Here is a 15,000-nt window from a genome sequence, read left to right on the forward strand (position 1 = left end):
GTTCCCTCCGTCCGTCTCTCCTTCCATCTCTCCCATCCCAGCTCCTCCCTTGTTGATCTCTTTATTACTTAACGTAGGGAAATTACCTGCTTAAACACTTGTAATTACATCGATTCCCTCCCCACTGGAGTGGCTGGGGGAAAGTGTGTGTGTTAAATCATGCTTTAGAGTGCCCTGGTGTAGGGCATGGAGGGTGTGTGTGTATGTGTGTGTGTGTGTATGTGTGTGTGTGTGTGTGTGTGTGTGTTAAATCATGCTTTAGAGTGCCCTGGTGTAGGGCATAGAGGGTGTGTGTGTGTGTGTGTGTGTGTGTGTGCGTGTGTGTGCGTGTGTGTGTGTGTGTGTGTGTATGTGTGTGTGTGTGTGTGTTAAATCATGCTTTAGAGTGCCCTGGTGTAGGGCATGGAGGGTGTGTGTGTGTGTGTGTGTGTGCTTGTGTGTTAAATCATGCTTTAGAGTGCCCTGGTGTAGGGCATGGAGGGTGTGTGTGTGTGTGTGTGTGTGTGTGTGTGTGGCTACATGCATGTGTGTGTTTGGCGGGTAAGTAGGGGATGCCATTGGTGTGTGTGAGTTAGGGGAGGGGGGTGGCTGCTAGTGTGTGTGTGTGTGTGTGTGGGAGGAAGTAGTAGGTGTCTGTGTGTGTGTCTGTGCTCATGTGTAGGGGGAATCAGAGGGTGTTAGTGTGTGTGTGTAGAGGGGGAGGAGAGTGTGTCTGTCTGTGTGTGTGTCTGTGTGTGAGGGGGAACAGGGGGTATCAGTGTATGTGTGTGTTTGTGAGGGGGTAGCAGGCAGCACTGAAGCTTTGGGAGGTGTCATTGTCCTGCAGTAACTAGGCCTCAGCCATGTAGCTAGCATAGACTCCCACAGCCAAACATTTGTCATAATTAAAAACAACACTGTGCCTAGGGATTTATCCATCCATTTCTACTCCCCTGCCAACCTCCTTCCTCCCCCTCCCTTCTCCCACTCTCCCCCGCTCCCTCCGTAGCTCCTCACCCCGCCGCCCCATGAAATTCTATAGCCCAGAGTTTCTCATTATGCTAATCGAATGCGTGAAGGCTGACATTTAGTTATTAATTATTAATAAACAAGCACAATAGAGTCTGTGGCAATACCAACGCGTTGACGTCGCCGCCCTTGTTGTGTGTGTGTGTGTGTGTGTGTGGGTGGGTGTGTTTGCGTGCAGCCGACACTGACAGCACCCTCAACATTACCACCCTCTAGCCCGCCTTCCTCTTCCTCCGCTTCTTTCCCCCTCTCTCTCCTCTCTCTGACCTCCTTTCTTCCGTCTCCCTTTCTTCTCTCATCTATCTCTGTCGCGCTCTCTCATCCTCCTCTAATGTTGTGGTATTGGGTGTTGAGTGACTAGAGTGTGGAGCCCCATTGTCCTCACATCAATGGGGAGAATTTGAGAAATGTACCATAAAGATTGTAACCCCTGATAAGATGGTGTTAGGCCTCTCCCTATAGAACTGACTGTACAATGGTGGCATTTGTGAGTGTCTGTGTCTATGTCTCTCTCTGTGTGTGTGTGTGTGTGTGTGTGTGTGTGTGTGTGTGTGTGTGTGTGTGTGTGTGTGTGTGTGTGTGTGTGTGTGAGGGGAGGAGAAAATGGGGTGCTAACATGTGACAGTGGAGTGTGTAACCACAGTAAAATCAATGATGGAATTTTTTGAGTAAATAAATCCAAGCGTGACAATTCAAATAAGATTAGACACAGCAGCCAAGCTCTCTCCATGTACCTCACAACGTGTTTGTTTTTGGAGCATCTGCCACTTTCAGTGTGTGTGTGTGTGTTTGTGATTGTGTGTGTGTGTGTGTTTATATGTGAGATCTTTTCCATACAATTTTCAAAGCAAATTATATGACCACAGGCGCAGTAACCGAACTATGAGATTGTGCCGGCAAATATTTGCCAGTGTGTGATTTGCTTATCTAATGTGCTTTACACTCTTAGGTACCACCATTTATTTCCATTTTGTTTAGATTAGCGTCTGTATCATACATGTTCTTCATGTATATACTGAATGTCAGTTACAGCCCACACACATCATATGTGTGTTTGCTCTCTTCAGATAAGAAACCTTATCTGTAATGATGCCAAAGCGTGGGGCAAGGAGACAAGTAGGTGGATGTCTGTGCTCATCTTCCATCAGTCGAAAGAGTGAAAAAACACAGTGGTGGAGTACAGCATAAGGACTTAATATGTGTGACAACAGTTGACAGTGTTTCCCCAGGACTTCGTGACGCGGTGAAGCGCTTGGGTAATTTTCTAGATGGATTGTGTTATGCTAACTACATTTGAGCGGTTGAATTTTCCTCCATACGCGTCTCCTTATGGCTCTTACTCAGTCACTCTGAGTAGCTGTGGAACATGAAAGAGCCCAACAACCTGTCAGTTAGAGGCAGAAATGTCATTTGTGTAGATTTAATTTCAGTCAAACACCAGGGAAGCTATAATGTCTCCGTTACCCTCACGTCTCTCTCTCTCTCTCTCTCTCTCTCTCTCTCTCTCTCTCTCTCTCTCTCTCTCTGTCTCTCTCTCTGTGTATGGCTCTCTATCTCACCATCTCGTTCCTTCCCACCATTCTCTCTCTCTCACACATACACTCACTATATCTGTCCCTCACTTCCACTCTTTCTCTCCCTCTCTCTCTCTCTCTTTCTCTGTCCCTCTCTCTGACTTGACTCACTCTCTTTCTCTGTCCCTAACTCTGACCCTCTGCTCTCTCTCTCTCTGTGTCTCTCTCTCTCTCTCTGTATTGGGCTCTTGTTTAAAACCCGTCTGAACTCCCGTGTCTCACGTTTTGTTCCCGTCATTTGAACTGTGATTCCTCACACGCAGTGCAGTGTGTGGACGCTGACTGAGCACGTCCTCATTGACGGATGACTTCATCTCTGGGCTCGATCTCTGAAGTCGTTTGAAGCCCTGAGTGGTTTCCCGACGACCTCAGAGCTTCAGAAGCCGCAGAGCCGTGGAGAGGCGTTCACCCACGACCTCAGCAGCCATACATTCTGTTCCTATGCGTTCTGCTCATTCGCCTGGATTCCGTTCATGTACGCCGCGTTTCTTTCACGTTCTGTTTGTGTGTGAGTTTCGTCTCTTTGCGTTCTGCTCATTTACACATTGTTTGTTTATTTGTCCTACGTTCATGCATCGTTAATTCTGTTGTGTTCTGTTCTTTCCTTTTCGCGGTTCCTTTTTGTTAATGACCCGTTCATTCGTGTTCTGTTCGTGTGCGCTCCGTTTCGTTTCCATTCTGCTCACGTGTGCTGACCCCTGGACTTCTCCTCCTCCACAGATCTCTCCGCTGTCCTGCGGCCATGTCGACTCTGGCCCCGCCTGTGTTGCTGCCGCTGCTCCTGTGTTGGTTCCTGCGCCTGGCTAGCGCCGCGTTCCCAGAGGAGCCGGGACCCTTGAACTCCATCCCCTCCGAAGGTAAAGGGCTCTCGACCTTACAGACATGCACGGCTCCATCGCACAGCTCTCATCGAGTGCAGGTCAGGGATATATCTCTTGCCACTCCCCAAGGCCCTCAGCATGTATCAGTCTCCAGGCCGGAGGAGGCTGGCGAGTGATTGATCGCAGGTCAATACTATTGATCGGGGGTGTCTCGGGTGAATCTCGAAGCCTCACTGGCCTATTAGAGTTGGATAGAGTGACCGGCAGGGTTGCTAAAGCCTCGCAGGGTGGTGGATTACGGGAGCAGAAATGGCCAGATAGTGAGTGTCTGACGGAAAGGGCTTATCTGATGGGAGGAAAGGGACACTCTGATAGACAGTGTGGGTGAGGAAGGACACGGAGAGGAGAGGAGAGGAGAGTGGGAGAGAAATGGGGGAGAAGAGAGGACAGGAGAGTAGATGAGAGGAGAGGAGAGGAGACGAAAGGAGACGGGGGGGATTGGGAAAGGAGAGTAAAAAGCAGAGGAGAGGAAAGGAAAAGAGAGAAGGAGAGAGGTTTGGGGAGAGGGTGGGGTTGTTTCATCTGGCCTTAGTGTTGTGGCTGGAGGGGTGGGATTGGGGTGACTCTGTGTTTGTGTCACCTCTGTAGCCTGCCTGATGCAGGATTCACCCTCCCCATCCGCCTCTCCTCCAGGAAAATGATACCATGATAGAGGTTGTCCCCTGCAGCAATCTTGTTTTCTCTAACTACTGTCTCCCTCTACCTCTTTTCCTCTCTCTCTCCCTCTCTCTCTCTCCCTCTCTCTCTCTTCCGCCCTCCCTCTCTCTCACTCTCTCTCTCTCTCTCTCTCTCTATCTTTCTTTCTCTATCTTTCTCTCTCTCTCTCTCTCTCGCTCTACCTTTCTCACTCTCTCTCTCTCTCTCTATCTTTCTCTATCTTTCTCTCTCTCTCTCGCTCTACCTTTCTCTCTCTCTCTCTCTCTCTCTCACACCCAGTAGCGCGACGGCATCCTGTTTTTTTGGGTCGAGCTCATCGTTCTTCGCTGAGACAGGAGCCACTGCATATTCAGAGGATCCTGAAGGTCAACCGGACGCTCTACATCGGAGCCAGGTAGCCCTGGGCAAAACCCTGTGACGGGATGAAAGAAAGAAAGAGTACATTTAAAAGACGTGTCACACAAAAAGACAGGGACAGCTTCGCCAGGCAGACAGGGACATCGAGTACAACAATCAAACAAGGACAAAAACTGCAGATTCATGGATTTGAACACACTCTTTTATAAACAGAGGTGAAGGTGACTCAGTTATTAGGCCCACAAGTTGTCACATTTGGCAGCACTAAACTATTTCAGGACTTGTGAGTAAATAGATCATTAAATGTTTTTTCTAAAAGAGCGAAAGTCATCTTGACCTCTTACTCAGCATGTTGGCATAGCTCCGTGACAGTGGAGCATTAAGGAGAAGAGTAATGAAGGTCGTGACCTTCAAAGCCAGTAGGGCTCGCCCCCCCACAGCCCCCCCCCCCCCACTGTCACCGGGGGCGCCTGGGCAGGGTTTGGGGAGAGCTATGTGTTCACATGACCCTCTCCCACACACACAGAGTTTGTCTAGCCATGCTGAGAAGAGGGGGGGGGGGGGTCAGGATTTGCTGACTACAGGCACTGGGGGGAGGGGGGGCAGGAGCAGAGGAGGTAGAGGACACTTGTGTCTGGTCGCGTTTGTCGTCCCTCCCCAGTCTCGGGCCTCACAGGAGCCGGATGGCAATAGTCAGGCCAAAATAAACAACCTTATTACCTTTTTGGATTCACAAAAATAAGCATGAATATGAGAAATGGGGGGAGAGAGGAGGCAAGGGGGCGACGTAGGGCGGGGTGAGTTCTGCAGTCGTAAATATTTGGGGCACATCACAAATAAAACTTCCCATCGCTCTAGAGACGCACATGTGGTCCTACTTACTTGGGAGCAGTAGTACCCCACTGGGAAGTCTAATAAGAAGCAACATACTGTGTCAGGAAATGACCTAGTCGATGGCCTTTGGCGAAGCTACACAGACCAACACTGAGGTCCTAATAATAAATATGTCAAATGGAGCTCCGCGGCTCCAGCCGCCCTGGCTAGCTCTCCTAATAGAGAAATAACTCAGGACAGAGGTCTGTGGACGTTATTACATTTGGGTCAGTTAGTCAGTGATGAAAAATAATCCCAACCACATTACGACTGTGCAAGATGGTATCTAATTTAGTGGCCATAATTAAAAAATAGTGGGGTAGAACGAAGAACAGCTCCCAGTAGGGAAGATGGTCGTGAAATCTTAGCCTAGCTGTATGAAAACAGGGATGTATTTGACTCTGACTGTGAGAGGTGTGTGTGTGTGTTTGTGTCTGCCTCTGCTTGTGTGTGTGTGTGTGTATGTGTGTGTGTGTGTGTGCGTGCACAGGCTCTGTTTCTTTTGTGTGTGTGTGTGTTTGCGTCTGCATCCGTGTGTGTGTGTGTGTGTGTGTGTGTGTGTGTGTGTATATGTGTAAAGAGAGGGATAATGGCTGTTTTCGTTCTGACTGTCAGAAAGCGATCCCCTGGCGGAGAGCGGGGGGATTTGTGTGCAGGGGAGAGGTAGTGCTGCGTCTCAGCGCGGGGAGACAGAGAGCGGGAGCGGGACTTAAGGGTGCAGGCTGCCGAGTATCTGCAGGGAGGCAGGCCGGATTTCTCTGGAAGCTGCCGCTGCCGCTGCCACTGCCACTGCCACCCCCACCACTGAGTGTCTGCCTCGATAAGAGCCGCAGCCCAATCCCCTCTCCAAATCCAGCTAGTATTCAGCATATGCACTCGCCCCGCAGGACTTATTAGCTCCACAACCTTGGAGAGAGGTGGAGAACACCTCAGTACACCGCCTCCAGACGGAGAGAGAGAGAGAGAGAGAGAGAGAGAGAGAGAGAGAGAGAGAGAGAGAGAGAGAGAGAGAGAGAGAGAGAGAGAGAGAGAGAGAGAGAGAGAGAGAGAGAGAGAGAGAGAAAAAGAGAGAGAGAAGGATGGATGTAAAGTGAGGGATGAGAGAGAGGAAGAGCGAGATAGAGAAAGAGTGATATGAAGAAAGAGAGGAATGAAGAGAGAGTGAGAGAAATAGGTGAAAAAAGAGAGATGAAAGAGAGAAGTGGGTGGATGGAAAGAGAGGCATGAGAGAGGAAGAGAGGGATATATAGAGAGAGTGATATAAAGAGAGAGAGAGGCATGAAGAGAGAGTGAGAGAAATAGATAGGTGAAAAGAGAGAGATGAAAGAGAGAGGAGGGTGGATGGAAAGAGAGAGAGAGGAAGAGAGGACACCTAATTAAACTCACTCTGTTGCGCCGCTGCAGCAGCAGATGTTGACTTATTGGACCTTTTAATGGAGCTTGTAAAGACAGCGAGGACTCGAAATATGGAGGAGAATGAGACTCGCCACTCTGTGAGGGATAGTAGCAGCACTTCGGCTGAGCCGCGCAGGAGAGGAAATGGAGGTCCGGTGTTTCCATCAGCACAGAATTCCAGGCCACAGAGGAGGGCTGAACCACCCAGTGCTCAGTCGGCTCCGGGCGCTTGACCTCTAAACGAGAGGTCACGTCTTTCAATTAAGGCCGAAAGCTCAACACATTCCACCTCCTGGAAGCTGTTGTCAAGGCTGGAGGTGTCAAGGCAGGGCAGGGCAGGCCAGGGCGAGGTGACCTGACGGGGGCCTCGGGGGGTGGGGTGGTGTCATTAAGGGTGTGGAGTATGTGTGGGTGGGGGGGCAGACGGCATCTGTCAGACGCACAGCCACTTCACAGACGCACCGGAGCACCACCTCCACACACACACACACACACACACACACACACAAACACACACACACACACACACACACCGCTCAGGACTGTCAGCTGCCTCTCAGCCAGCTAGAGTAACCCCGGGTGGCCATTATAGACATGGGTGTAGGCGTGGGCATAGACCCCAGGAGGCCATTATAGACATGGGTGTAGGCGTGGGCATAGACGCAAATGCAGTAGGCCACAAGAATGACCATCAGAGGCGTCTGGCCACATGGGAGTTCTCCGTAACCTGACAGGGAGCGGCTCTTTTGAGAGGCCTGCTGTTGAGAGGTCTGCTGCAAAACAGTGTCATGAGAACCGCCACTCCTTTCTGTCTAAGGGCTGGATGGTAATGGGATAGAGGGATAGAGAGAGACTTCATTTAATACACATTTTGAAAACCATTGGAATACCATTGAAAATGATCTGTCTATTTCACCAGCTGAAAACAAGTCATTAATGGGAATTATCCCCTCGTTTGCACAAACATTTCTCCTTGAACTGAGCCACATTTTCTCTGGTAGAGAGAGAAGGAGTGCAATTGCAGAGAAGCAATTGGAGTGACAGAGAGAGAGAGAGAGAGAGAGAGAGGGAAAAGAGACAGTGACAGAGAGACGGAAAGAGAGACAGAGAAAGAGAGAGAGAGAGGAGGGGGAAGCAATACATATTCACTGGCCACTTGTGAACACGGCGGGCCTGGCAGGTGGCCACATTGACTGGGAGCCTCGTTCACATTTCCGTATGTTAATGCGGCCCAGCGCCGAAGAGCCGCGGATGAAATTACCCTCCGCTAACTCGCCCTCACCTGATTGTTTGCATCCTTTTCACACTTTGACCTTGCTGAATAAGTAAGGCCCTGGGTACGGGGTGTGGTCATTTTACCCCGAGCACTTAGGGGCCGGTCGGGGCCGCTTTGTGAGGAAAACAACCATGAGGGGATTCTCTCGACAAACCCAGAGGAGACAGCCGCTGAATAATTCATTGTTGCGCCAGTCGGATGAAAAGACGCCGGCCTCGTCTGTCCCGCCGCGCCTCCCCTGCAGAAGAAACAGCACAGATGGGAGACAGAGCGGGAACGGAGGGGTGCGATAAGATCGATCGCGCCTGCAATAACACAAACCACGGCAGATTTACAGATTAGGCTGCTCAAAGCCCGGGTGCTGTGAATAGAGCGGAGGCCCCGGAACGCAAACGCACAACGGCTGCCGCTGCTGCTTTTCCCCCACGCTCTGAATCTGGCTCAATATGCAGGCGTCAGCTTCCTGCTCCCAGCCCTGTTTGTTCTTTAGTTCGTTCTCTCTTTCTTTCTCTGTGATTCACGAGGCACTTTTATAGACACGGGGGAGGGTTGCGTGAGAATTATTAGCGCATTAGCAGAAGGTGCGGAGCAGTGCGTTGAATAGCATGAATGCGACATGTTATGTTATTATGTTATTACATTATGGACCTCTTTCAGTGCTCTCTCTCTCTCTCTCTCGCGCTCTCTTCCTGGCAATGGGGCACGTGAGCCCGGGGGTGACTCATGAATGCGCATCAGGAACGACAACGTGATTTAAATCAAACATTGATTCAATCTTTTTATCTCATTGAGGCAAATTTAGCGAGTTGAGCGCCATTGAGTGAGAAAATGCCAGAATTATCGAGCAAACCAAAAGCCATGGGTAAGGACTAAATGTGCGTTGTGTATCATTGTGTATCTCCCCCATGGGATTGTGAGCCATTGGCCTACCGCTGTGAACCTTGAGTTCCGAGGAGTCGTGTCGCCATTGGCTCTAACCTTCACTGCCAGCACTATCAGACAGTAAACAACTTCATGCACAGCACACAATGTACTGCACTGAGTCTGTTGTCGAAATAGGCCACGGACCAGTTTCCATGGCGTACATGGGAAAGTTGTTTATTTGTGATAGGTGAAAATTCACCCTAGTTACCTCAGGACTCCGGAGCTGCATATAAGTATATTTATTAGACAAACAACAATTGCAATCGGGCTCACTCCCAGCACAAGGCTGAAAGTGAAGCAATGATAAACACATCGCACAAGGTTTATATAGACAGAAGTTTAGCGTTCAGCAGGGATAACCACGTGGTGGATTTCTGACGTCCGAGGCAAGGATGGAAGTTTTGCAAGGTCGGAAGAAGCACAGTTCGACCCTTTTTATCACTTCTGGTCTAAACATGCTCTTGTACATATGCAGACTAAGTGGCACCTAATATTCTAAGTTACACACACACACAGAAAAGCCATTTCATAAGCACATGATTCATACATTCTTAAGTAATTAACAGTGTTTGCAAATTGTCTCCATCAATTTGTAAGTTTGTTTGTTTGTTTGTTTGCTTATGTGACCGTTTTGCTCTCTGTGTGTAAGGGATGACCTGTTCCGTGTGGAGCTGGACAACGTGATGGGAGACGAGATGTTCTACAGCAAGGTGAGCGATCAGGCTAATGCTAACGCTAATGCTAACGCTGAGCAGATTGTACATGTGGTCCCGTGGTTTCATTGGGCCGCTGGCTGCGTCCGTGACGACTGTAGTTTCGTAATGTGTTTACGGTCTGTCTGTCTCTCTGCCACAGAAAAGAACCTGGGAGTCCAATAAAAATGACATCCGAGTGTGCAGGATGAAGGGCAAGCATGAGGTAAGCGGCAGATACACACACACACACACACACACACACACAGAGACACACAGATACACACACACACACACACACACACACACACACACACACACACACACACACACACACACACAGAGAGAGAGAGAGACACACACACACACACAGACAGATACACACACACACGCTCACTCACTCACTCACTCACTCACTCTCTCAGACACACACACACACACACACTACACTACACTCTACAGAGATGCACACATGTGTCCACACAAGCATATATTCACTGATTGACTTGAGAAAGGAAAGTTTTGGGGTTATTTGGGATGTTGAAAGTCATCCTAGTGAGGCCATGGGTGATGCAACGTTCCATAAGTCTCCCCCCACAAAAAAAAAACCACTCACACATGGACACTTCAGTTGCTTCTCTTCCTCTCCTCCTCTTCCACACTCCTCCACCCTTCACCTACCCCCTGCTCATGCCCCGCTGCCCCCTCTCTCCTCCTCTCTCCTCTCCCCTCAGCTGCCTTCTCTCCTCTCCTCTCCACTCCTCTCCTCTCTCTCTGCCTGACTTCAAACAGCAGCTCTGAGCTGCCGGGGCTCATTCTCACAGAGAGGTGCTTGAGACCTGGGGAGGAGAGGGTCATCCCCTACAGGCAGAGAGAGAGAGGGAGGGATGAAAGGAGAGGGGGAGATAGAGAGGGAGGGAGAAAAAGAGATGGAGGGAGGGAGGGGGAGAGAGAGAGAGAGAGAGAAAGAGAAAGAGAAAGAGAAAGAGAGAGAGGGGGAGATGGAGACAGCAAGCAAAAGGGAGAGGGAGAGAAAGAGAAAGAGGGAGAGAAAGAGAGAGAGGGGGAGATGGAGACAGCAAGCAAAAGGGAGAGAGAGAGGGAGAGAAAGAGAAAGAGGGAGAGAAAGAGAGTGAGACAAAGGCAAAGAGAGTAGATGTAGGGCTGAGAGGCGGGAGAGCAAAAGGGGGGAAAAAATGACTTATTTCACATTGAAAGTAACACCTGACACCGAATCTGTGTGTGAGACACCCCGAGACAAAGGCACAATGGAGAGCAAAGAGATGGACAGAAACAAAAAGGAAGAGAAAAAAGAGAGATGAATTAGAGGAAGACCAGAAGCTTTCAGTCTCTACCCGCACCTGGTCCTGGGGGAAAGAGAGAGAGAGGCTTAGTGTGAGAGTCGTAGAGGGGAACAGAGAGAGGTGGGGAGAGAAATGGGCTGAGGGAGAAAGGTGAGAGAGGGAGCGAACGAAAGAGAGAAGTGTGGCGAGAGAGATGTAAGTGAAAAGGGAGAGAGGTTGAGAGAGAGGTAGAGGTGGAAAGAGAGACAGAGAGGGATGAAGAGATATGGTGAGGGAGTGGGTGAATAAAAACCTAGATAAAAAAGAAAGATAGATGGAGAGAACATAGAGTGATGAGTGGTGAGGGTGTATACTGAGAGGAAGGGAGAGTGAAAAACAAGCAAGAGAGAGGGGGGGCGTGGGGAGGAAAAGAGAGTGGAGGATAATGGAGGGAGAGAGAGAGAGAGAGAGAGAGAGAGAGAGAGAGAGAGAGAGAGCAAGATCATCATTCTACATTAAATATACTGTCTCTTAAAGCCTACTGTGTTCTCGTTACATTTGTTACCATGACGTTAAACTGAGCATATTTCTCTGTTTTGAACACCAGCTTTGGCTACATTGTGTCCAAACACTTATGCTAATAAAGCAACTTTGAATGTAAATTTGAATAAGAGAGAGAGATAGGAGGGTTAGGGGGAGGATATGAAAGAGAGAGATAGAGGGGCGGGATGATGAGTGTGAGAGAGAAAGAGAGAGAGGGGGAATTATATGACGGTGAGAGGCAGAGAGAGAGAGAGAGAGAGAGAGAGAGAGAGAGAGAGAGAGAGAGAGAGAGAGAGAGAGAGGTGAAAAGACAGAGAGAGGAATGATGAGAGAGAGAGGACTAATGAGAGGGGGGAATGATAAGATAGAGAGAGAGAGAGAGAGAGAGAGCGCGTGCAAGAGAGAGAGAGAGAGAGAGAGAGAGAGAGAGAGAGAGAGAGAGAGAGAGAGAGGAAGAGCCCTGTCCTGCTCTTTAATGACTGTGCTAATAGACGGAGCCCCCCGGTGAGGCGAAGCAGATAAGAGTGGAGGAGCCGTCAGCTGGAGCCCTGATGAAGAAATCTGAGAGGCCTGACTCTGTCCTCCTCCTCCTCCTCCTCCTCCCCCCTCCAAATCCCCCTTTCACTCTCTCACCAGCTGCTGGTCACCTGCTGGCCCTGTCCGTGGTCACCCGTCCCTCACTCTTTCACTCCCCCACTCACTCTATCACTCCCCCACTCACTCTATCACTCCCCCACTCACTCTTTCACTCCCCCACTCACTCTATCACTCCCCCACTCACTCTATCACTCCTCCCACTCACTCTATCACTCCCCCACTCACTCATTCACTCCCCCACTCACTCATTCACTCCCCCACTCACTCTATCACTCCCCCACTCACTCTATCACTCCCCCACTCACTCTCTATCACTCCCCCACTCACTCTATCACTCTTCCACTCACTCGTTCATTCCCCCACTCAGTCTATCACTCCCCCACTCACTCGTTCATTCCTGTCCTCTGTTCTCGCCGTCTCATTCCCCCCCCCCCTCTTCAGGGGTTCTCTCCTTGGCTGCTCCTGGGGAGGTCTCGTCAAACGTGATACATTTGCCACCGGGGTAATTGGTTTTGTAATTAAATATTTCTGGTTGGTTGATCAGAAAGGGCACATTCTCGTAATTGGGTGGGCAATTCAATATCCTTCCTCTCTTGCCCTCTCTCTTGCGCTCTCTCCTGTTCTCTTTTCTGTCTTTCTCTTTCTACCTCTCTCTCTCTCTCTTATAATCACTGTATTCTCGCTCCCTCTGTCCTCATTGTGAACCTTAAATGAGCAGCGTTTGGTTATTGTTGTTGTTGCAGGTTGACTGAAGATACCCTGAAGTTTTGGGATTTTAGTTTGTTGAGCTGTTGCACACACACACACACACACACACACACACACACACACACACACACACACACACACACACACACACACACACACACACACAGACAAGGCTCCTTCGTGCTGGCCCGCTGCCAAGAGCACAGGCGTCAGCCAGGGTTGCAAAACAAAAGCCAGAAAAAATCCACGTAGGGATTTCTTAACCGAACGTTCCTGACTGTGATGTGCCTTGGCGGATTATTTGATCAGCGCTGTTTCCGTCCCGGAACCCAGGACCCCGTTGTTCTTCGACTAAAGGGAGCCCCTGTACGATCCCTCCAAATAGAACATCGGAGGTTTTCCCTCTCTCTTATTTATTTGATTTCCTCTTTGTCCTCCCCTGCGGTGCATGTGGCATTTTTTAATGTTATCTGCAGTCGCACAGCAGGGTTCTAGTACTGTGGAGATTGGGGATAAGCGTACTGCTTAAAGTCACATACACACACACACACACACACACACACACACACACACACAGACACACACACACACACACACACAAGCACGTCCCTCTATCCTGTTCTATGTCCTTACATCTTTATGGGATGCCATTTTATGCTTGCATGTGTACCTGTGTGTGTGTGTGTGTGTGTGTGTGTGTGTGTGTGTGTGTGTGTGTGTGTGTGTGTGTGTGTGTGTGTGTGTGTGTGTATGTACCTGTCCTATCAACGGCTCTGAGGGTTGGTGGAAACATTGCCCATGGTGCATAACTTCACTCATCATCATCATCATCTTCTTCATCGCAGGGCTTTTCCTCTAAGAGAAACTAATTCTGCAGGGGGGGTCGGATTATCCTCTAACTCATGCTGACTGAGAGAACTCAACAGCAGAAACACACACACACACGCACCCGTGCACAAACACACACACACAGCTCTGTTCACCACCCCTGTAGGATACGTGTTAATTAAGTAGCATCGTTAATGCGTTCCCTCGGTGACCCTTAACCCCCCGTCACTGTTGCCTGGAGTGCAGAGCACTGGAGATGACATGAGTGCTGTTGACAATCAGAGTCAACAGAGGCAGATCGCACGAAGACAGAGTGGGGGGGGGGGGGGAGAGAGAGGAAGGGGGGGCAGAGAGAGAGAAGGGGGGGGCCAGGGCAGGACAGGAGTGTGGCAATCACAGTCAACAAAGGCAGGTCGCACTGAGAGATTGCGAAAGAGAAAGAAAAAAGAGAGGGAGAGGAAAAGGAGGAGTGTGCCAGGGCGTGGGAGGGCAATCCTGGCTCTGTGGAAGGTCCTGGCAGAGTCTCGTCACTCTACTTCACCTCAACCTCCCCCCCAACCCCGCCTCCGGTTGCTAGCCTGGTCGTAGCAGCGGGGGCAGCGGAGCGTGTAACGGAAACTTTCGAGGCTTAGCTGAGCCCAGCCGTGCTTACTAAATATTATCCGCGCGATGCCAAAGCGGAGCTGACATGCACTCGCTCCAGACACCGCGAAGACAGCAGCGGCTCGCGGACTAGAGAACTAGCGCACCGCTAGCTCCGATAACAGAGGCTCCGTTCAGTCCCCCTCAGCTTTAAATAGACCCTCACTTCACAACATACTGTCAGGGGGATCCTGATAGTGTAAAGGCCCATGGACACACACCCAGCCCACACTCTGGTTACCTCATCCACGCTCGCCATGAGCCTTCGCTTTCTAAACTGGGCCACAGCGTGTGGACATAACCTAGTTCAGGCAACACAGCTCAGGTGTTTGTCAAGTGTGTTTCACTAATGATCATTAAAAATACGCTTAATTGTTTTTTTATTTTTTATTTTTTTATTTTCATTTGCGGGAGGAGGGGTCTGCTTTTATATTCTGCTGTCCTTGCAAGAACACAGATTGCTACTACTTCTGTGGAGAAGCCAGAACTACCCCCCCCCCATCCCCACATAAAAGCAGATCAAGCCAACCAGGGACAGCATGGTGTGGAGCAGTTTAGTAAGCGCATCACACGGTACAGATGTAGGGGATGAGTAAGCCTGCTATGATTCATACGAAGGCTTGAACTGGCTTTAAACAGGCCACCCATAAGCAGGTGATTGATAGCGACTGGTCTATGCAGCACAGACCCTCTGCGTAAGCACAGGCCTCGGGCCCTGTGAAGTGCTTGGAGACACTGTTCGTCGTTAGTGACGCTATATAA

At 49.9% G+C, this 15,000-nt stretch overlaps 1 protein-coding gene across 2 annotated transcripts in view; it reads left to right on the top strand.

Moving 5' to 3' along the window:
* sema6bb (sema domain, transmembrane domain (TM), and cytoplasmic domain, (semaphorin) 6Bb) overlaps window positions 1-15,000 on the top strand; it is a 108,870-nt gene that overhangs the window by 55,056 nt on the left and 38,814 nt on the right. The window contains exons 2-5 of one of the 2 annotated variants that reach the window (XM_031574595.1): window positions 3,303-3,439; window positions 4,400-4,514; window positions 9,595-9,655; window positions 9,801-9,863. In XM_031574595.1, the coding sequence (XP_031430455.1) occupies window positions 3,325-3,439; window positions 4,400-4,514; window positions 9,595-9,655; window positions 9,801-9,863 (354 nt within the window). In that variant the 5' untranslated portion in view covers window positions 3,303-3,324. The remainder of the gene's footprint in view (window positions 1-3,302; window positions 3,440-4,399; window positions 4,515-9,594; window positions 9,656-9,800; window positions 9,864-15,000) is intronic. The other variant, XM_031574596.1, reaches the window with a different exon arrangement.

This window comes from Clupea harengus, chromosome 10 (genome assembly GCF_900700415.2).
Source record: "Clupea harengus chromosome 10, Ch_v2.0.2, whole genome shotgun sequence".
In the NCBI taxonomy this organism is placed as follows: domain Eukaryota; kingdom Metazoa; phylum Chordata; class Actinopteri; order Clupeiformes; family Clupeidae; genus Clupea; species Clupea harengus.